Raw genomic sequence first — 20,691 nt, 5'->3', positions numbered from 1 at the left:
CCTCGACATTATAAAAGTTTAGCTGGCGAGCTCGAAGAAATGATAGCGCGAGCAACGACGAGAGGATACCATTCTTAGGCGAGGGCATAGGGAGGTATTACCGAAAGAAGTAACGGCATTTCTATATTAGGTATGTTCTGAGCACTTGTAATTTAAAACGTCTCAAGTCGAGTTCGCACATCTCGTCGTCTTCCTATGCGCGTTAGGAGTGCTTCAACAACTGCCGCCGCCGCCACCACCACCACCACCTCCTCCTCCTCCACATCCGCCACCACCGCCGCCCCCGCCCCCGCATCCACAGCGACCTCCACACGAGCTACTACCACCACCACATCCGCCACCTCCACCCGCCCCACAGGCACTTCCTCCGCAAACAAAACCTCCGCTTCCCCCACCTTCACGTCCGCCTCCCGTACCCACCCCTCCACCGCACGCGCCAATCATGCAAGCACCCATGGCCTAGTCAAATTAGTGTGACCAGTAATGTCTCCCGTATTCACAGACGACACTCACCGTCGCACATGGATCGTCACGAACCACGTTCGGGCAAGCTGCGACACACGGCGCCGGCGGAAGTAACGGCACCGCCACCAAGAACGGCAGCGCGTGCCCCGCGCCGCGCTCCCACACCCGCCTATCCATCTTCCCCCTCTGCACCTCCGTCTTGTCGCGCTCGCGGCGCTGCGCGAGCTTCTGCGTCCATGTTCTCCTATGGGACTCCGGTTCTGATAGGACGTGCACCGCGTTGTGGTCGCTCGGGTGCGTCCCGGTGCAGAGGATCTCGTTGTCCGCTGGGGGCACGAGGTCTGTCCGTATCTGCGATGGGAGCAGCTTCGACAGCGTCCGGTGTCGAAGCAGGGACACGCGGGAGCCGATGGTGTCACCTGGGAGCGGGCAGCCGCAATACGCGTAAGGAATCCCGAAGCGGGACTATCCTACGCATCAACACATGAAGGGACATTACAACTCGGAGTCCTACCTTCCAAGCTCGACATGTTGCGTCGAACGCTACTGACAAACGGGTTTCTCCAACCCTGTCATCGCTAAGTGCCCCCCATTGTTATAGCGTGCCATGGTTCATAGGGGGATATTGGTACTCACTGGTCAATATATCGCCCTACGAATTTCTTACAATCTGCAGCATACTGGTCTGCGTACAACTGATGGGTATGCCACGCAAGGTCGATGTCTAATGTCGGGACATAGAAATTAGACGGCGGAGTTGCCATCAAGTCGAGGAACCTGTTGGGGCGTCATGAGAACCGAACGAATGTGGTAAGAATGGGAGTAATATTTACGCATGATATCGCGCAACGGCGTGATCCAGTGCAACCCCGTCCTCTTCAGACTCGAAGTACGCCGGGTCTGTCCAGCCAAGGGCGACCATCTTGTCTATGAAGGACTCTTGGCGTAAGACCTACGAGGGAATGAGTTGGCTTTGGCACTAGTTAGCGGTTGAACTCACAGCGCCAACTAGCTCAATCGAGAAGATCCTGTCATCAGAGTACGCGCTCATGATCCTCCTCCGACTAACGCCGTCCGTCAACAGTGGATACATAACTTGAGAGGTGGCAAGACTACTAACAGATTCTGTCCGGCAGATTGCGATCCTCCGGAAAGCAGCTTCTGCAAGCCATCGAGCGAATATTGCGCCTTCTCTTGTATCGCCCTCGCCCGGACGGTTTCTTCGGAGATCGTTCCGAGCTTGAGCGAAACCACCCCCGGTGCGCGCAAGAACCCGTATTTCACACTCGTCGCGCGCACGAGATCCGTAACTTGGTGCGGCGTGTGTAACGTACCGCTACAAATGTCAGTGTTGTCAATCCATACGCCTTAGCCTTAGGAGGAATGCAGGTGTGCGTACGCGAGGTACTGCCTCGGGGCGACAGTCTCACCATTACCTCGTAGGCGCGCAATAGCTCTGTCGCGCGAATCGCTCGCGCGCGCGAGGTCGCGCGCGAACTTGGCTACGCCCAGGGTCTCCTTTGTGATCGCGAGCGAGCAGTACGGGCATACTGCCATGAACCCTTGCTGGGCGTACCCGCAGCCGTCGTCCTGGATGAACGCTGCAAGATACGTGAATACAACGAGCTTCGATGAGCCGCTCTTTCGTTGCTACTTACGCACGAGGAGTCCTGCTTGGCAACGAGGACATGCGACGGTCTTTTCTCGGAGTTCGGACATGGCCTCGAGAGGGTCGAAAGGCGTGAAGGTGCTCCCGAGCCATGAGGCCAGCCGAGCCGTGGAGGGTCTGAAGCTGCGCAAGTCGCCGATATTGAACTGGGATGTCAGGCTGTCAGATGAATCACTATCGAGATTGGAAGAAGCACCACGTACGATGAGCTGAAGCGGAGTATTCGCAGACCTCGGCAGGGCTGCAATCTCAGGTAACCGCACGCCGTCTTCCGCATACCATCTGACGAAAAGACGTGAACATTGATGGGTAGCAAGGAATGATCCATTCGATGCACTTACGTGGGGTTCAGCATGTAAGCATGCCACACCAGCAGAACATCCAGCGGAGGGACGTGAGATCGTGCCCATGGACTGGACCCACGAGCGCCTGATGCAGGAAGCGATAGTACCCAGCGTTCGAACCTACAGTATTGGGAGTCAGCGATTCAATCGAGGGTCTGTATTACGAACCAACCGTTCCACGGCAAGATGAACAAACCATGCCCACCGCTGGCTTCTGTCAAGTCTCTCCACTCCGAGGGGAAGTTGGGCGGGATCCGCATTCTGCACCGATAGTCTCAACTCATGGAACGCACGAAGCAGTCGTAAGTGCAATTTCAGCTGGTAGGTGTCTACCAGGGGGAACTCTGTAGTCTTGTTCCCGATCTTGTACGCCTTTGGCCTTCGGAGTGGGTACAAGGGAGGGCTAATTAGGGTGTCATCCCGTTCTGTATACTCGGGAGGTCCGTCTGTCTCGTATTGTGAAGGGCCGGGGAGAGTCATGCGGCCAGTCCTGATTTGATCCTTCCAAATTTACGACGACTGCAGTGCTCTTTATACTCGCTTGAACCTCCTCACAGCATTTGGTACCTGAGCCGTAAGCTTCATAGGCGCGTTGTACATGTGAGCCTGAAAAAGTTCGGATCACGCAGGCTGTGTTTGATAGGCACCAATAGGGGTCTCAGATATTCGGGTTCTACAGTACTTACATGGTTCAGCTATAACAAGAGTCCGAGTCGCTAGCGCAGTCGTACTCCCCGTCGCTGTCTTGATTCGCTGGAGACGAGAAGCGGAGTTGTCGTGGCCAGTGGTCCGCGCTCTGATAATGAGCCGCTTATATCCGAGCGTTGCGGCTAACGAACAGATCACCGAAGGGCTTGGCTATCCGATATCCAGACATTGACATCGCAGACAGATGGAAGGTCCAAAGCATAAGAGAGTTCGAGGTACTAGTAGAACAACATGCGCCTACTGTACCCGAGTGTATGTCGGAAACGTAACGCGTAATTAGAACGGAGGGTCGGTTGCGTTGCTAAAATCGCACGTGTAACCAGGCTCCTAAACCACCGTCCTTAGCGTTCTCGCTCCTCCTTTACTAGGGCGCACGTGCAATGTTATGTAATATAAATCTATTTTTAATTTATTACCGGATACAGAACGAACAGAGGAGGAGAACGCTATAGGACGGCTGGAAGAAATCGTCTCCCCGAGATCACCGAGTATGACTAAGCATTCCGAAAGCGGTAGCGGCTGAGGCCTTCCACCAGCAGTCGGCGGGATGTAGTACAAGCAGTTGCGCGCATACCTATAGAATTTGAAGCACATTCTATTTCTATATAATGCACCAATGGTCTGACATAGACAAAAGCAAATACAAGCATTGACAGTGTCACTGAGGGCTGAACATTGGGTTCACAAGACATGATGAATTCCTCTGAGGGACAATAGTTCACGGGGGGTGTTTACACTGGAGGAGTACCAGTAAGATAGCTTTTTATGCTTTTCTATATAGTTTTTACCCCTCCTAGTTTTCAGGTGCTCCTTGCATTGCCCGCCGACTGCTGGTGGAAGGCCTCAGCCGCTACCGCTTTCGGAATGCTTAGTCATACTCGGTGATCTCGGGGAGACGATTTCTTCCAGCCGTCCTATAGCGTTCTCCTCCTCTGTTCGTTCTGTATCCGGTAATAAATTAAAAATAGATTTATATTACATAACATTGCACGTGCGCCCTAGTAAAGGAGGAGCGAGAACGCTAAGGACGGTGGTTTAGGAGCCTGACGTGTAACGCGTCTGGTCCGTTGTCCACGAGAGGGTCGGGAGCTCAAATGGAACCCGTTTCCGTGGCTCCGGTTACCAATTGGACTTCGGTATATAACGCGTAATGCCGGGATACCAACTCCAGGTGCAATTGAGCAACATTTGAGCGTGTAACGCTCTCCGAAGGGTTTCGAACATAAGTACACTCGAGTGCAGTATTCGTAGTTTGTTTGTACGCTCATTAGCGAGGTTAGGGTCCGTCGTACCGGACGCAAATTCAGGCATGACCAAGTAATCTAGCTTCCCTAACAGGCAAAATGAGGCTGCAAAGAGGAATGCCGACATTTCTCGCCGTGATCTCTGGAAATTGTTGGCTTCAGCAACGGAGCGGCGCTGCTGAATCGGCCGAGTGAAGTACATTACATGAAAAAAGACCAGCGGTACCCACTGGCGACCACTTGCTTGTATCAACCTGTCACCTTTCTTGCACCGCCCCATCCGCCGCCGACAGACGAAAAGCAAGGATAGAGTGACTTAACAACCCCCACCACCTCCTCCACCCCCGCATCCGCCACCACCTCCACCTCCGCAACCCCCGCCACCTCCACAAGCTCCTCCCCCGCATCCAAAGCCTCCATTACTACCGCCTCCACATCCACCACCTACTCCTCCACCACACCCACCAATGGCGCAGGCAGCCATACCCTGGGCAAATCAGTGAGATCAGATGCGATTCTAGTCTACGCTCATGGGACTCACCGTTGCACATCCTGCCGGCCCACCTCTCAGAACGCTGCCGCACGGTGCAACACAGGTACCCAGAGGGAACAGTGGTACTGGCACCAAGAAAGGCAGAGCGTGTCCCATACCGCGATCCCACAGCCTGCGGTCCATCTTCCCCTTCTGCACCTCCGCCTTGTCGCGCTCACGCCGCTGCATGGCCTTCCGCTTCCGTGCTCTGCGGTACCAGTCAGGCTCTCCGAGCACGTACACCGCGTTGTGGTCGCTTGGGTGTGTGCCCGCACAGATAGTTTCGTTGTCCACCGGGGGGACGAGGTCCGAGCGGGAGTGAGAGGGCAGCAGTCGGTGGCGCAGCTGGGATACGCGGGAGCCGATAGTATCCCCTGGAAGTGGACAACCGCAGTATGCGTAAGGGATACCGAAGCGAGACTATATGTGACGGTCAGTATCGACGGGTATACTACACAATCAAGGGAGTACCTTCCACGCTCGACAAGTTAGGTCAAATGCGGCGGACAGACGGCTCTCCCCAACCCTATCGTCGCTAGACATTGCCCCGGTACTTCCTTAGCTTTGTGCCAAATAGAGGGACGGGGAGTGCTCACTGGTCAATATATCGGCCTACATATTTTTTACAGTCGACAGCATACTGGTCCGGGTACAATTGGTGTGTATGCCACGCAAGGTCAATGTCCAACGTCGGGACATAGAAGTTCTCCGGAGGAGTGGCCAATAGATCCAAGAACCTATGGGCGAATTCGTTGTGGATTTCCCGGCATGGCAAGTGCGGCGGGTGCGATACTCACGCATGATACCGCGCAACGGCATGGTGCAGCGCAAGCTCGTCCTGCTCCGAATCGAAGTACGCCAGGTCCGTCCACCCGAGGGCGACCATCTTGTCGATGAACGACTCTTGCCGCAGAACCTGCGCAAACATGAAGAGAAGTCCGGTAATCGACAAGAGCCAGCAACGCGTACCGCACCCACGAGCTCGACGGAGAAGATCCTGTCATCAGAATACGCGCTCATAACCCTTCTGCGGCTACGCAGCCTAATCATCAGCGACACCTGCGACGTAAACGAACTGTACTCACAGGTTCTCCCCGACAGCAGAACCCCTGCCCCCGAATATCATCGCTTCGCCGAACGAATACTGCGCCTTCTCCTGGATTGCCTTCGCCCGGTCGGACTGCTCGGCTATGCTGTCCAGTTTGAGGGACGTCACGCCCGGTGCGCGTAGGAACGACTCCTGCAACCGCTTCGCGCGTATGACATTCGTAGCGTTGTGAGGCGTGTATACCGTCCCCCTATAGATATCGTTCCAAGAGGGTTAAACCCCGAACTTGAGGGAACATCAGGCATGCTTACGCACGCGAGGTACTGCCTCGGGAGGATCCTCGCACCATCCACTTGCACGGGCTCGAGCCGCCGCGCGAGGTCGCGCGCGAGCTTAGCGACCCCCAGCGTTTCCTTCGTGATAGCGAGCGTACAATATGGACACGCGGTCTTGAAACCCTGCTGGGCGTACCCGCATCCGTCGTCCTGGAAAAACGCTGCGGGATACAGTATGTGAATGGAACGGCGCCGAGTCGATTACGGATTCGCGAGCACAGGACTCACGCACGAGGAGGCCGGCGAGGCAGCGCGGACATACTACGGGCTTGTCCCGGAGCTGTGACATAGCCTCCAAGGGGTCGAAGGGCGTCCATGTACTATCCCGCCATGAAGCTATTCGAGCGGCGGAGGGTTGATAGGTTCGTAAGTCCCCAAATTGAATCTGTGCAACAACTGTGAGCAACACCCCTAAAAGTAGGGGGCACAGGCCTTACCAGGAGTTGCAGGGGAGTATTTGCAGACCTCGGGAGGGCTGCAACCTCAGGAGTGCGTATGCCGTCTTCTGCATACCATCTTATCAAATCAAATTTGCGCCGATTACGAGTGGAGGACTTCGTAGGTACTTACGTAGGATTTAGCATATAAGTATGCCATACGAGCAGGACGTCGAGCGGAGGTGCGTGAGACACTGCCCACGTCGAGGAACCATACGAACCAGGGAGCGATAATACCCAGCGCTCGAACCTATATAACCCGGGAGTTAGACATACGGTTTGCGCCCGACCAGCATATGCAAACAGACCGTTCTACAGCGAGGTGGAGGAACCAAGACCACCGCTCGCTTCTGTTTAGCTTCTCTACTCCAAGGGGTAGACTGGTGGAATCGACATTCTGCACAGATATTCTCAGATCGTGGAAGGCCCGGAGTAGCCGCAAGTGTAGTTTCAGCTGATAGATGTCTACGAGGGGCCGGTCCGTCTTCTTTTCCCCAATCTTGTATGTCTTCGGGAGTGCGTACGCGGGGGGCGGGAGGTCTATCTCGGCGCTAATAGGATCAGGCGTCTGTCCCGCATAGGCTGGAGGGGCGTCACGGTCTTTCCAAGGGACACTCATGGTCAGTACCAGTCGGACTTTCGTACTCCCGAATATGCAGAGAGCACGGTGGTATTTATACTCGTTCAGAGCTTTGCACAGCAGTCATGAGACGTTTGGGCCCTGATCACGAAAGCTAGCGCAGGCTGTGTGTTGGGCGCCAGTAAGGGTCTCTGGGGTTTCGGGCACTACTTAACTCACCGTGTAGCTCGCTAGCATGTCCTGCGTCCAAGCCGATAATGATTGCATGCGTGGTCGATGGGTGTCTTCACTTGTCCAACAAGAGATGTCATGACGCAGAACTGTGTTTAAGAATATTAAGCTAATGTGTCGTTAGAGGCCAGGATACCCTCGAGCTCGACATTCAGAACACAGAACGAGGTTTTGGAGGTTTCCAAGACATAAGTTCGAGGTAGAGCGACTTTGGCGGCAACATACAAACATCATGGGACTTTGACATGGTGTATCCTATTATGGCAATCGGATTGCTTGATTTGGTTATGTCACAACTTTGTCCTCTGACATATGTCCATTTCCCTGCACTGCCTTCGCTGCTGTCCAAGGCGGCTTCACTGCATAAAGGGTCGACGACGACGTCAGCATCGCATTTCATCTTTCCCTTTATTCACCACCGTCTCGTATGCAGGCGATCCAAGCCCGTGAAAGGGGTATACCATCCGCGTACATATGCATCAGTCTTCGGAGATCCGGGTGCCACGGGCTATCGAGAAATGACTCGAGACTCGAGAGATTGCGCGACTGTGACGCGTACGTCGTTCATTAGCATTCCTGAGCTTTGTTGAGAAGATTCAACGTCACCGCGCAGGACAGAGCGGTGGCTACCTGGTAGTAGCTAGGACAAGCATTCATCGAGGAGTAATAAAGAGGCAGAAAGGCGGCCGCCAATTGGCTGGAAAGGTTCGCTGAGTGTGATTTACGGGATGACTGATGGAAGCCCCTGAAAGCAGTGCAGAAGCCCTTATCGCAGCGAAAATCCACATGGCCTGTACAAATACCTTAGCCTTCCTCTCCGTGCCCGACGTTCTCTTCTGCCCACCGCGACATGCACGTACCGGCGGCGGCAGGCGTCGCCTCCATTGCTGTCTTTGACGGGCCCCAGATCGTCTTGGACGACCGCAGATGGTCGTGGGCGGTGATATCATCGAATCTCAGGCAGTGGTGAGTACCCACCCGGACCGTTTACCAGCGCTGTGGACTTAATACTGCTGGGATGCTTCGCAGTGCATGGAAGGATTCCCTCGCATTCCCAAGCTATATTGCGGCCGCATCCTTGCTGGCGCTGGCACTGCACCTTGTCGCTGCGTCCGGGGTGTTCCAAAAAGTGTACCACCGGCTGCGGCCAGGAAAGGGTAGCGAGAATGACGAGGATCACGCAGACGAGGAGGAAGCCACCCCGGCCATTCCTCCCAGCGGGCTTGCTGAAGAGCTTAAGGAGCACATCCGCAGTCATGGAGGACTGACAATATATCTATTCAAGGTCGCACGACTCGCGGCATCACTCGGTCTTTTGGGTCTTTCGATTGCTACGCTCGTACTCGAGGAGAGGGAACAGGTGGATTCCGACAGCATCGAGGTATTTGGGAAGCACTGGGGAAAGAAGCCGAAGCACAAGCACACGGCGGGAGAGTCCGTATTCACTCCCCTGGAATGGCTCCAGTTCGCACTGTGCATGACCTTCGTAAGCTTGGGCTATCCTTGCGTGTTTAACCGGCTCCTTAAACCTTCCTCAGTCGTACACGTCTATCCTGGGTTTCGTCGCAGTTTGCGCGAAACCAAGATGGGCATCGGTGGCAAACTTCCATTTGGTCTTGGTCCTGCTTGTCGCGGCCGGTATTTACGTGTATCGTGACGTTTACCCCTTGACGACCTTCACTCTGAGCCCGCAAGATTCACAAGAGGGTTGGTTAATCTGGGCGAAAGTGGCGCTGGTACTGTTGGCTGGCGTCGTCATCCCGCTGGTGATTCCTCGCCAGTACATGCCGTTTGATCCAAAGGTATGTTCTAAAGTACATATTTCCGCATTATTCGTACGAGTCTAGATAGGACCCGCAACAACCAAACCCCGAGCAAACAGCGTCGATCCTCTCGATAGCGGTGTACAAGTTCCTCGACCCAGTTGTCTTTCTCGCGTATCGTGTCCCGCACCTCTCGCACACGGACCTGCCGCCTATCCCCGACTACGACTTCGGGAAGAACTTGCGGAAGCGTAGTTTCAAGGAGCTGGATACGTTCTCGGGCGCGAAGGGCGACTACCTCTTCTGGGGCTTGATGCGCGTCTTCCGGCGCGAGTACATATTCCTCGCGGTGCTCATCATCGTCCGCGTCGTCGGAAGCATGCTCAGCCCGCTAGCGATCAACCGGCTGCTGTATGTGCTGCAGAGCGGGTACGAGGACGCGATTGTGCGCCCGTGGGTGTGGATTATGTTCTTGTTCCTGGGCCCGGTAATGAGCGCTGCGGCGATCCAGTACTATATTTTCATTAATACGGGTACGCTCGTCCGCACTGAGGGGATTATCACGCAGCTTGTATTCGAGCACGCGCTGAGGGTAAGGATGAAGGCTGAAACGGCGGAGTCGGCGGGTAAAAGCACAGATAATACTGCTGTGGGGACGCCGGAGACTGCGTCGATCGTCGAGCCTAGTCCGGGTGGTAGTGAGCCGAGTCCTGGTGGGAGCGAGGGCAGCGAAGACGAGACCGCCCGAGAGCCAAGTACCTCGGGAGGATCGCAGAAGAAGGCGAAGACGAAGGGCAAGGATGAGGCGAAGAAGCCGGAGGGTATCGCCGCCGCCGCCGCCGCCGTGCAGGCCAAGGCTAGCAATCTGGTCGGGAAGATCAATAACTTGGTCACTACGGATCTCAACAATCTCGTTGACGGTCGCGATTTCCTGTTCGTCCGTGAGTGCTCGTTTAGCTTAGGTTTCTCGAGGAAACGCTGAGGGCCTCTGTTTCAGTGTTGTACGGTCCGTTGCAAGTGATTCTCTGTATGATATTCCTTTACGTGATCCTTGGCTGGAGGTGAGGGGATATTGTCTGCGCTGGCCACTCGGCGGATTAACTTATCCGATGCAGCGCGTTCGTGGGGTTGGCCGTCATGATCGCTTTGGCTCCCGTTCCTGGGTATATCGCGAAGCTCCTCCAGAACGTGCAGAAAGAGAGGATGAAAAAGGTTGGTAATATGGAGAGCAGATTACGCTACCTGCTGATTGTCCATCTCCATCTAGACGGATGCGCGTGTTGAGACTGTCACGGAGAGTATGTATCGGCCTTTCGGGAAATGACACGACATGCTGAACAGGAGATCTTGTTCACCAGCGATGAACGTCCTTCGTATGATCAAGCTGTTCGGCTGGGAACGCAAGATGGGCGATCGGCTCTCCGAAAAGCGCGAAGAGGAGCTCCATTGGTTGTGGAAGCGCCAGATCCTGGGGCTTCTGAACGGTAACATCAAGTACGTTGACTCCTGTTCGTATTATATTTGTAGTGCTTAACTTGGGGTTAATCAGCTACATTATCCCCGTCGCGCATATGATTGCTACTTTTGTGACCTACGTGAGCCTGGCGTCGTGCGATACGGTGGAGGAAGGATTTACTAACTTTCGATGCTAGACTCTGATAATGAAGAAGGAGCTGAGCGGTATGCAGGCATCCGACATACCGACTAATGACACTAATTTTCGTCGTAGCGTCTATCGTGTTCTCTGCCATGGCTCGTGCGTGCTTCTCCGGTCCTCAACCAATTGATGAGACTAACCACCGAGTGCATAGTGTTCGATTTGCTGCGAGACCAACTGTTCACCATCTTCTTCATGATTCCCATGTTCATCCAAGGTAAAAAATATTGTCGAGCTGTCCAGTATCATCGCTGATCTGGAAAACAGCCAAGGTCTCTCTTGACCGTGTCGACGAATTCCTCAAAAAGGTACGATTTTGCTTACATTTCAGTAGACCGTTCATCAACTCCCTTTGGTGTAGACGGAGCTCCTCGACTCATTCTCCGAGTCTGCCGACGTGTTGGCTGCAATGTCTGTCCCGCCCGACGCAGGGGACGATGCGATCGGGTTCCGGGACGCGACGTTCTCTTGGTCTAATGAGGAGACGAGTGGATCTCTGACTCCTTCGAAGAGGAACTTCCGGCTCCGCGTTGAAGACGAGCTGCTCTTCAAGAAGGGCTCTATCAATCTCGTCATCGGTCCTACCGGCTCTGGCAAGACGTCGCTTCTGATGGCTCTATTGGGCAAGTCGCTGTTAGCGTGTAGGCTAAGAGAAATATTGATGAGGGAACTGTACAGGCGAGATGCACTTCATTCCGTCTGGTCCTGGGTCCTGGTTCGGGCTCCCAAGGGCACGTGGTGTTGCTTATGCAGCCCAGGAATCATGGGTACAGAATGAGACGATCAGGGTAGGAACTTGAGTCTCACTTCATTATCGATGCGATCTCTTATCCATGATATAGGACAATATTCTCTTCGGCGCGCCTTATGACGAAGAACGCTACAAGAAAGGTAATGTTACAACATATGCTGAAGCATACAGTTTCTCATCTATTCATAGTTATTTATCAGTGCGCTCTTACCCGCGACCTTACGCTGTTTGATGCTGGTGACCAGACTGAAGTGGGTGAGAAGGGTCTGACTTTGAGGTCGGTTCTTCGATGCATTGAGTGGCCACCGTACTGATTCTTTCATAGTGGTGGACAGAAGGTACTACAGGTTGAATCCGTGGTTGTGGGCACGCACTAATTGTTACGCAGGCTCGCATTACTCTCGCTCGGGCTGTGTATTCTTCGGCAGGAATACTCCTCTTGGATGACGTGTGTATCTTGACGTTCTTTCGCCCCACTTAGTCCTAATGCATGGTCATAGGTATTAGCTGCGCTTGACGTGCACACTTCGAAATGGATAGTCGAAAAGTGCTTCAAAGGAGACCTCATCCGGGGCAGAACAGTGATCCTTGTCGTACGTACGCAGTGATCAGCCTTTCTGCTCTATAACTCACCGCATGGATAGACGCATAATGTTGCACTTGCGAGCTCCGTAGCACACTTTGTTGTATCTCTGAGCTCAGACGGACGGGTCCTGAGTCAAGGATCGGTCTCTGATGCTCTCGCGAAGGACCAAGCGCTTTCAGCTGAAGTCGCCAAAGAGGAGAAAGCGATGGAGAAGGCTGAGGATGAGATTGACGCCACTGAGGACCCGACGAAGCCCACGGATGAATCCAAGAAAGTCGCTGGTAAGCTCGTTGTGGATGAAGAGATTGCAGTCGGTCACGTAAGCTGGTCTGCCGGTGAGTGCATTAAGAGCCCGTTTGGGCGGTGATTGCTGATCCTTCCTCCAGTCAAATTGTATCTGCTTGGAATGAGTGGCAACTGGCCGGCTCTGTTCTGGTCCTTTGTCATGGCATGTCTCATTGCATGCGAGTTTTCCAACACCGTCCAGACATGGTTCCTCGGCTACTGGGCGCAGCAATACCAGACCCGACCTGCAGAAGAGGTTTCCGTGCCGTAGTAAGTCTGACCGTTTCACGGGTAATGCGATCAAGCTCACGCAGTCTGTACAGTTACCTCACGATATACATTCTGATGCTTTGTGCCGCTATCACGATGTACTGTGTCGGCTATGCGTTCTACTACGTGGGGTCGATCAGGGCCTCTCGGGACATCCACAAGAGGCTGATTGACTCCATTCTTGGTACGACCCTACGGTACGTAGCATGCACGCCTTCCTATCCTTACCATTGAACCCGCGCCGCAGGTGGTTGGATAAGACACCTACGTCCAGGGTCATTGCACGATGCACGCAGGACATCCGAGCTGGTATGTTCCCGTGCGTGGTAATAACTATGTCCCTGACCTAACTCATCATTGCAGTCGACGGCCCTATCCCGCAGAATCTCGGAGGGGTGATAGAGATATCTTTGACAATGCTGCTGAAGTTCGCAGCTGTTGTGCTGTTCACGCCGATTTTCATCATCCCTGGTATTGTCGTTGGGGTGCTCGGCGGCTGGTTGGGTCAGATATACATCAAGGCTCAACTGTCGGTTAAGCGAGAGATGAGCAACGCCCGTGCACCTGTGTTGGGTCATTTCGGAGCTGCGGTCGCCGGTCTCAGTATGTGATCCTGACAATATTACACGCCTGCGGCTTACTGGCTCTTTTTCAGCATCAATCCGAGCCTATGGCTCCCAGGAAGCCTTCAAGCAGGAATCTTTGACTCGTATCGATCGCTACACTAAGTGCGCCCGCATGTTCTACAATTTGAATCGGTAAGCTCCATCGCCGACAAATAAGTTGCACAACGTATGACCTGCTTCGCGTATAGATGGATATCGTTCCGCATCGAGGCCTTGGGGGCTCTGTTTGCCTCTTGCCTTGCTGCATGGCTGGTATATGCTCAGCCTGGTAGCACCGCCTCTAACACTGGTTTCTCTCTGACAATGGCCGTCGGATTCAGTGGCATGATCTTGTGGTGGGTGAGAATCCTCAACGAATTCGAGGTTGCAGGTGCGTGCTGTTGCAACTCTGTGCGAACCTGCACTGATACTCCCTTTCCATTACAGGCAACAGGTATGTCCTAAAGGCTCGAACGGCTGCAACGGCTAACACGTCTGCAGTTTGGAGCGTATCCAACAATACGTCTCCATCGAACAAGAGCCTAAGCCCACTCAGGATGGCGTACCACCGGCCTACTGGCCTTCTAGCGGCGACCTCAAGGTTGAGAAGTTGTCCGCTAGGTATTCTCTGGTAGGTTAACGTGTGAATTCTTACTCGGTCTCCTGATTGCGTTGATGTTCTGTCACTCAGGATGGACCTGAAGTTCTGCATGACCTTTCGTTTGAAATAAAAGCTGGCGAGCGCGTCGGTATTGGTGAGTCCATTCGTCCGGAACATGTCACCAGTCTCTTAACTTCATCGTACAGTTGGCCGGACTGGAAGTGGAAAGGTAGATGGTCTTGCCCATTTCCTCGGGGTCCACCACTAATGTCCCTTAGAGCTCCTTAACGCTTTCTCTGCTCCGGTGCATTCCGACGACAGGCAAGGTCTATTATGATGGAATTCCCACCGACAGCATCAATCTGGACGCTCTGCGCTCGAATATCACCATCATTCCACAGGTGGTGAGTAGGACATATACTCCGACCGTCTCATGAGCTGATGGAATAAATGTAGCCTGAGCTGCTTAGTGGCACCCTCCGTCAAAATCTGGATCCCTTCGACCAATATGATGATGCGACGCTCAACGATGCACTTCGGCACGCTGGCTTGTTCTCTCTACAATCATCCGATGATGAAGGCAGAATAACTCTCGACACTCAGATTTCGAGTGGTGGGGGCAATCTGTCTGTTGGCCAGCGGCAAATATTAGCACTTGCCCGTGCCATCGTCCGACAGAGCAAACTACTCATCCTAGATGAAGGTTCGTTACCCTATTCGCTGCCTAACTCGAGGCGTAATCTAATCCTTCCGTGGCAGCCACGTCCGCCATTGACTATGAGACGGACACTATTATTCAGAAGTCCCTAAGGACTCAGCTGCCCAGTGATGTTACCATCATCACGGTGGCGCACCGCCTGCAAACCATTATGGATGCAGATAAAATTGTGCGTGCTTCGCGGCTCATTCTGGGAGTAAGCTAACCTTCATACTTCTCACAAGATGGTCCTTGATGCCGGTCGCATCGTAAGTCCCCTTACGACTGACATCAGGAGCGTGTACTCATCCTGTATCCTTTCAGATGGAGTTCGGAGCTCCCAGCGAACTACTAACCAACGAGAAGGGATTTCTCCGTGCTCTTGTAGATGAGAGTAACGATAAATTCACGCTCTACGCCATGGCTCACGGCAATGCTGTCAACTCATAATTGCCCTTCGTCCGGAAAAATGGCCTCTGATATTTAGACTCGTTTGTACAGATCTTGCTTGTTGCAATCGTAGTGACATAGACTCACTGATGGTACCACTTCGTTTCCCGTTCACAGTCGTTGGCCCGTTGCCGTCGTCCGTATCTGCATGAGTTCCTAAGTACCTCACTGACAGTAGTGCATTGTTCTGGTATCCCATCCACCACCTCGCCTCTGCCGGGGTTCGCAGCGTGAGTCTGAATCTCTCATCTGAGCCTCGAACTATCAACGATAAACTCAGGGACCCAAGTGGGTGGTAGTCTCCTGTCTTATTTCTGTGGTAGCTGAAGATATGTACCGATGATATGCGATGACAGGCAACAGGAAATGGTGGGACTCTTGCAATCATTGAGATCGTCGTCTCCATGCTGGGTTCCTTTGACGTTAGTTAGGAACCGGCCGGCGCGCAACTTGCGATGTTGCCCAATCCACACGCATCTAGCGAGTTTCTCGTGAGTGGCGCTCAACGTTAAAGTCGGGGCAGAACCACGCCGCATTAACTGCTCTGTATCATGTCCTGCGACATATCCCGCTCGAGTGGACACGGTGTCAATCAGCACACCGGGCTAATTTCCCTGAAACAAGTGCATTTCTTACCGCGTCTCCGTGGGTGTGAATACTATTGTAAAATCGAGCCGAGAAAGGCTGAGGACATATGTGATCCGAACTTGATGAACACTAACCGTATAAATGTCCCTTGCCCTTCTCGTTAGTACTCCTAACACGTTCGCCAGGTATCATAGGCTTTTCTTCAGCTGTTCAACGAAATGAGCCTCCTGACTACGCTGCTCAGGGGATCGCTCTTCCCGGGTACGAACCAACTAAGACGTACGGGATAGGCGACAAGACTACGGACTGCCCACTAGTAGACACGCACCAGTTGAAGGTGCATTTGCGATTACTGCGCGCCTTCCATGACTTGAGAACGTCTGTCCAGAACACAGAGCCTTCCCGAATACCCCCGGGCGCGGAGAGGTTGAATAAGCGCCAGCGGTGGGCATGGTTCCTCCATCTTGCCGTAGAGCGGTGAGTTGAGCCACTCGCCTGGGCGAGGAGCTGACATACGAATCGGCTAGGTTTGAGCGTTGGGTGTTGTCGCTCCCCGCTTCTTACACGTCTCCAAATTGGGCAGCTTCGCATGTTCCCCCGATTGACGTCCTGCTAACATGGCATGCGTACATGCTCAATCCTATGTGAGGCTATATGTATTATTCCCTGTAGGGAATTCACTTATATGTTTCCACAGGTGGTATACTGAGGATGGGCTGCGAATCCGTGAGATCGCAGCCTTGCCGAGGTCTGCTCATACCCCGCTCGAGCTCCTCGTATGGCAACCTATCTTTCCGCTGCTTTCAGCGTCGCTCACGTCCACGTAGGATCAGCTGGGTGATACCTCTACCTACGTCCCTTCCAGATTTCGATTGGACTCGTGGCTAAAGGGCGCGCGGACGCCTTTCGATCCCCTGGAATCCATGTCAGTACTCAGCGACAAAAGGGTGGGTTGCCCCCAATGCGGCGAGGGGCTACTAGTTCGTACGTCGCACAACCTGAGATCCGACATTGTCATCTTAAATGGTGGCCAGCCTTTCTCCTCGAGGATGGGAGCGGTTATGCCCAGCAGGGGTTCAAGATAGAATGTCCGTACTGCTCACTCCGCATCACGAAGGAGACGCTCGGCGTCGCGAAGATTGCTCGAGATCTGGCCCGTCCACAGGACCCGACTGACGGTGCGCTGCTTGCACATCCCGAGGTTTCGGCTATGATGCCGAGTCAGTACCTGGCGTACGTACTACTAGACGCCAGCTGGAGTGCAACTCCCGTAGGACTCACGTGCCGGACTTATTTACTCAGGGGCACGGTACATACACAGTTCCACATCATGAATATTGTTCGAGCCATGAGTGTGAAAGAGGCGCTCTTGCAATCCCCCTCTGCGGTCGCGCTTAACCTGCGCAAGGTGACCCACGAGCGTAAGAGGGCGAGGGCCATCCAGGAGAAGGCGGGTAATTCGTTCGCCGGTTTCGAGGCACTAACCTCGGGGGCTTCGCCGCCTGTGGGCTTGGGTCTATGAGTTGCTATTCCGTATCTATTGTGGATTGTTAATCTCCGTGCTCTCAGTCGGAAGAGGATCATGAATGCTTACGCCGATGACCACATATTCTCAGTCGAGCTCGTTGGCGCAGTGAGTGCGCTTCCTTCGTCACTGTACGATCCTGACATTAATACCGCCTACTCAGGTCTTGCGTCAGGAGTCGTTTATAGACAAGATGGTCAATCTTGGCTGGACGGATCCTACCTACTTCGAGGCGCGGGAAGATGAGATTGCTTTGCACCATGCCGCAGCGCGATATCACGCGTGATTCATTCCACATATGAACCACGCAAACATGATCTCACCATCAGCTTACCGATAGCTTTCTTGATTTAATGGCTACCCCTCCGTTTGAATACTACGTCCCGACATTAGACATCGACCTTGCTTGGCATACACATCAGTTGTACGCCGACCGGTATGCTTCAGACTGTAGGAAATATATGTCCCGCTTCGTTGACCAGTGAGTGTCATATTTTTCGTTGGTAATACCTGTCATACTGAATCTGATCTGTGAACGATATTCAGTGATGACAAAGTCGCGGAGAGCCTCCTGTCAACGGCGTTCGATACCACCTGTCGAACTTGGAAGGTGGTTCAAGCAATCTCGACTGTGGCTCGACGCTGACTATATCCACAGTCTCGTTTTGGCATACCCTATGTCCATTGCGGATGCCCGCTCCCCGGGGACACCATTGGTGCCCGCGTCTCCCATCTGCGCAACCGCACACTACATCAGCTCGTACACTCCGAGCCGCCATCACACTCGGACCTCGTTCCGGGAGCAGACAGCGATATCGCCTGCGCAGGGACGCACCCTAGCGACCATAACGCAGTGTGCGTGCTGGCAGAAGGTGAGGCGCACCGGGAGGCGTGGAAGCAGAAGGTCTCCCAGCGTCGAGACAAGGCGGGGGTGCAGAAGGGGAAGATGGATCGGAGGGCGTGGGAGAGAGGCGCTGGGCATCATATACCTTTCTTGGTACCCTTGCCCATGGACCCTCCAGCGCCTTGCGTGGCGACCAACGCCAACGTCGTGGAGGGCGGGACAGCGGGATGCGCGACAGTGAGCTCAGGCGTTCCTTGAAAGAATCCCTTGTCTTACAACATGAATAAGGGCATGGCTGATTGCGCCGTTGGTGCGTCCGAAGAAAGAAGCTTAATCGGTGGTTCGCTTGGTGCAGCTGGTCACTGGCTGCTTGCACTCCCGTATTTTAGTCCGTGTAGGGGCGGCGCTAATAGTACTCAAGGGGGTGGATGGGATGGAAACGCATTCGGTAGCTTCTGATATGCTCGGAATTTCTGTTACCGCTGTCCTGAGTGTCATTGGGTGCTATCCTGGGCAGTGTTTAATAAAGTGTCCGCATTGTGTCCCACCATAGAGCCGCAGATATAGGTACAACACTGAGCGGTCCAAAAACCAGTGGTCATTCCGAGAAGCGCACATGGAATTAATTAAATACTAGAGGTCCATGTATTGCGGATCTAAGGTAGGCATGACTAGAAATCTATACTGTAGGTTACTCATAAACCCGATAACCAAACAAGGCAGAAATAATAGGAAGCTAGAAGCTACATGTAAGGGTGAACAACAACAAGGCGGCGCGAGAAGCGAACGAGTATGGGGTGACATCAGGACGGATTATGTCGGAAGTGTACAATGCCGGGATGAGCAGCACCGGAATAGTGATACATCGTTGAGGGGAGCGAATCTTGCGATATCGTATCCTCCTCAACAACTCAGGAGGAGGCGTCCTCGAAGAATCGGAGTAAAGCGTCGGTCACGAGTTTCGGATGGGTAAGCGTCAGATCATGGGGCCCGTCCTCTATCGTGACTAGCTCCGAGTTCGGCAGGAGACCCTGCATAACAGAGGAGTATTTGTAAGGGACGACTTTATCGGCGGTGCCCTTAGGGTTAAGGTCAGCGTTCTCGATTACTAAACACGTATGAGAAGGAGACCTACCCATACCAGGAGCACTTTGCGTGCCGAGCGACCGAGGGTCTCGACAGCTGGTTTGAGACCTCGAAGTGGACCCGCGCGGAGGGACGAGGCGAGCGCGGGATTGTAACCTGGTAGGTACGCTGATTGGATCCGCACGAGCTACGCGGCGTGAGCGATATGGCCGTGGTTTACCTGGGGACGTGCTTACCTCTGCGATGGGATCCGTGTCGGAAGTCGAGTTTGCTAATCGGCGCAGGTAAAACTATCAAGAACGTTAGTTTGCGTAACGTCGGGAGGATATCGTATGACGCACTCGGAAGGGTGAGCTGGAGGTGACCGCTTGCAAAGCGGGGGAGGACATGAATTTCATGGTACGTGATATATCGCTCGTCTGCAGTAAATTCAGTGCCGCTCAACCGAGAAACGGATAAGACGTACATCCATAAGGCCAGCTGGACAGACGAGGGCAATCTTGTCGTCTACTAAATCAGGGAAGGTAGCTGTGAAAGCGGCGGCGATTCCTCCGCCCTGGACGCAAGATTACGTGCCAGTATTCTCTCGGGAATTCGTTGGATCTTACCATTGATACACCGGCAATGTAAGCTTTATCCCATTTAACATGCTGCATCAACAACGCGAGCTGCGTCGTGTACAGGGCTGTGTCATAGGCCGTCTGGGGTGCGTCGGAGTATCCTCGTCCATACAGGTCTGGGAACAGCATAGGAAGAGAGTTCTCATATTACGCAGGCGGAAACCACGCACCAAAGAGTAGGACACGGAACCCGCGTGCCGCTAATTCTGGCGCCACATCCTTCCATATAATCGCAGGGATTGAGAACCCGTGTATAAAGACGATCTTATCAGATTTTGAGCGCGTGTTCTCACAATTCAATCCGTTGGGGCGCAGCTGACCTTCTTGCCCGTCTCCGGGCCAAACACCCAGTACCGAATCTGCATACGTGTCGCAATCGCGCCGTTCAGCGTCTGCACCCACTCGAAGATGCGCGTCGACGTACCCTGCCGTACGGAAGGTCAACATATTGCCCCCCTTCGTAGAAATCGGGCGGGTAGATACTCCATGACCGGCTGGACGGCGGCAAACTGGCGAGAGACGGATAGACGTGGAATGACTGGGGCAGACGCGGAAATTGCGCAAAGAAATACGCCGTAAGCAAGACCGAGGGCAGGACGACCAGAGAAAACGTCAAGCAGTGATATGTGTTGCCCATTATTGGCCGAAGACCAAGAAATGAACCAAAACCAGAACTCGACCAGATGGACGCCGAAATGAAGGCGGTCGCACAAATACGGATTCAAGGCAGCGGTGGCGTGTGGACGGCTCACGTGCAGCTTTCCGTGCAC

At 53.8% G+C, this 20,691-nt stretch overlaps 5 protein-coding genes across 5 annotated transcripts; 2 read left to right on the top strand and 3 right to left on the bottom strand.

The window, feature by feature from the left end:
• Window positions 1-152: 152 nt before the first annotated feature.
• On the bottom strand, window positions 153-2,964 carry GLOTRDRAFT_135894 (uncharacterized protein; the record flags this gene model as incomplete). Its single annotated transcript, XM_007863821.1, has 13 exons — window positions 2,651-2,964; window positions 2,476-2,598; window positions 2,338-2,416; window positions 2,124-2,280; window positions 1,865-2,066; window positions 1,586-1,801; window positions 1,466-1,529; window positions 1,299-1,417; window positions 1,102-1,242; window positions 980-1,043; window positions 514-930; window positions 421-459; window positions 153-365 (listed from the first exon to the last, which is right to left on the bottom strand). Exons 1-13 carry the CDS (start codon window positions 2,956-2,958, stop codon window positions 153-155), a joined length of 2,142 nt encoding a protein of 713 aa, XP_007862012.1. The 5' UTR covers window positions 2,959-2,964.
• Window positions 2,965-4,679: 1,715 nt separating this feature from the next.
• Window positions 4,680-7,401, bottom strand: GLOTRDRAFT_125199 (uncharacterized protein; the record flags this gene model as incomplete). The annotated part of the gene is made up of 13 exons (XM_007863820.1): window positions 4,680-4,852; window positions 4,896-4,917; window positions 4,972-5,382; window positions 5,434-5,497; window positions 5,559-5,699; window positions 5,760-5,878; window positions 5,932-5,995; window positions 6,048-6,260; window positions 6,326-6,506; window positions 6,574-6,730; window positions 6,783-6,861; window positions 6,916-7,032; window positions 7,091-7,401. 13 exons carry the CDS (start codon window positions 7,399-7,401, stop codon window positions 4,680-4,682), a joined length of 2,052 nt encoding a protein of 683 aa, XP_007862011.1.
• Window positions 7,402-8,488: 1,087 nt separating this feature from the next.
• On the top strand, window positions 8,489-15,449 carry GLOTRDRAFT_54417 (multidrug resistance-associated ABC transporter). Its single transcript, XM_007863639.1, has 35 exons — window positions 8,489-8,559; window positions 8,623-9,079; window positions 9,132-9,395; window positions 9,445-10,297; window positions 10,354-10,417; window positions 10,472-10,568; window positions 10,624-10,654; window positions 10,715-10,850; window positions 10,906-10,951; window positions 11,009-11,036; window positions 11,086-11,112; window positions 11,168-11,230; window positions 11,281-11,321; window positions 11,375-11,636; window positions 11,692-11,801; window positions 11,856-11,904; window positions 11,954-12,041; window positions 12,090-12,102; window positions 12,153-12,212; window positions 12,265-12,357; window positions 12,409-12,685; window positions 12,737-12,905; window positions 12,959-13,102; window positions 13,153-13,214; window positions 13,269-13,508; window positions 13,561-13,663; window positions 13,720-13,905; window positions 14,009-14,141; window positions 14,202-14,265; window positions 14,318-14,340; window positions 14,390-14,515; window positions 14,568-14,814; window positions 14,871-14,998; window positions 15,054-15,077; window positions 15,133-15,449. Exons 2-35 carry the CDS (start codon window positions 9,071-9,073, stop codon window positions 15,256-15,258), a joined length of 4,386 nt encoding a protein of 1,461 aa, XP_007861830.1. The 5' UTR covers window positions 8,489-8,559; window positions 8,623-9,070; the 3' UTR covers window positions 15,259-15,449.
• A 615-nt stretch (window positions 15,450-16,064) lies between these two features.
• On the top strand, window positions 16,065-18,674 carry GLOTRDRAFT_90647 (uncharacterized protein; the record flags this gene model as incomplete). Its single annotated transcript, XM_007863819.1, has 13 exons — window positions 16,065-16,107; window positions 16,137-16,323; window positions 16,374-16,490; window positions 16,544-16,594; window positions 16,712-16,830; window positions 16,881-17,079; window positions 17,149-17,350; window positions 17,423-17,479; window positions 17,535-17,653; window positions 17,712-17,852; window positions 17,918-17,981; window positions 18,030-18,452; window positions 18,504-18,674. The coding sequence occupies 13 exons, from the start codon at window positions 16,065-16,067 to the stop codon at window positions 18,672-18,674; spliced, it is 1,893 nt and encodes a 630-aa protein (XP_007862010.1).
• Window positions 18,675-18,800: 126 nt separating this feature from the next.
• On the bottom strand, window positions 18,801-20,621 carry GLOTRDRAFT_54413 (alpha/beta-hydrolase). The gene is made up of 9 exons (XM_007863638.1): window positions 20,346-20,621; window positions 20,242-20,280; window positions 20,092-20,185; window positions 19,910-20,037; window positions 19,768-19,857; window positions 19,643-19,720; window positions 19,538-19,591; window positions 19,351-19,488; window positions 18,801-19,294 (listed from the first exon to the last, which is right to left on the bottom strand). The coding sequence occupies exons 1-9, from the start codon at window positions 20,556-20,558 to the stop codon at window positions 19,127-19,129; spliced, it is 1,002 nt and encodes a 333-aa protein (XP_007861829.1). The 5' UTR covers window positions 20,559-20,621; the 3' UTR covers window positions 18,801-19,126.
• Window positions 20,622-20,691: the final 70 nt, after the last annotated feature.

The sequence above is a fragment of the Gloeophyllum trabeum genome (assembly GCF_000344685.1).
Source record: "Gloeophyllum trabeum ATCC 11539 unplaced genomic scaffold GLOTRscaffold_00002, whole genome shotgun sequence".
In the NCBI taxonomy this organism is placed as follows: Eukaryota; Fungi; Basidiomycota; class Agaricomycetes; order Gloeophyllales; family Gloeophyllaceae; genus Gloeophyllum; species Gloeophyllum trabeum.
The sequence above is the reverse complement of the archived record's forward strand: the minus strand, read 5'-3'. Positions and strand labels throughout refer to the sequence as shown.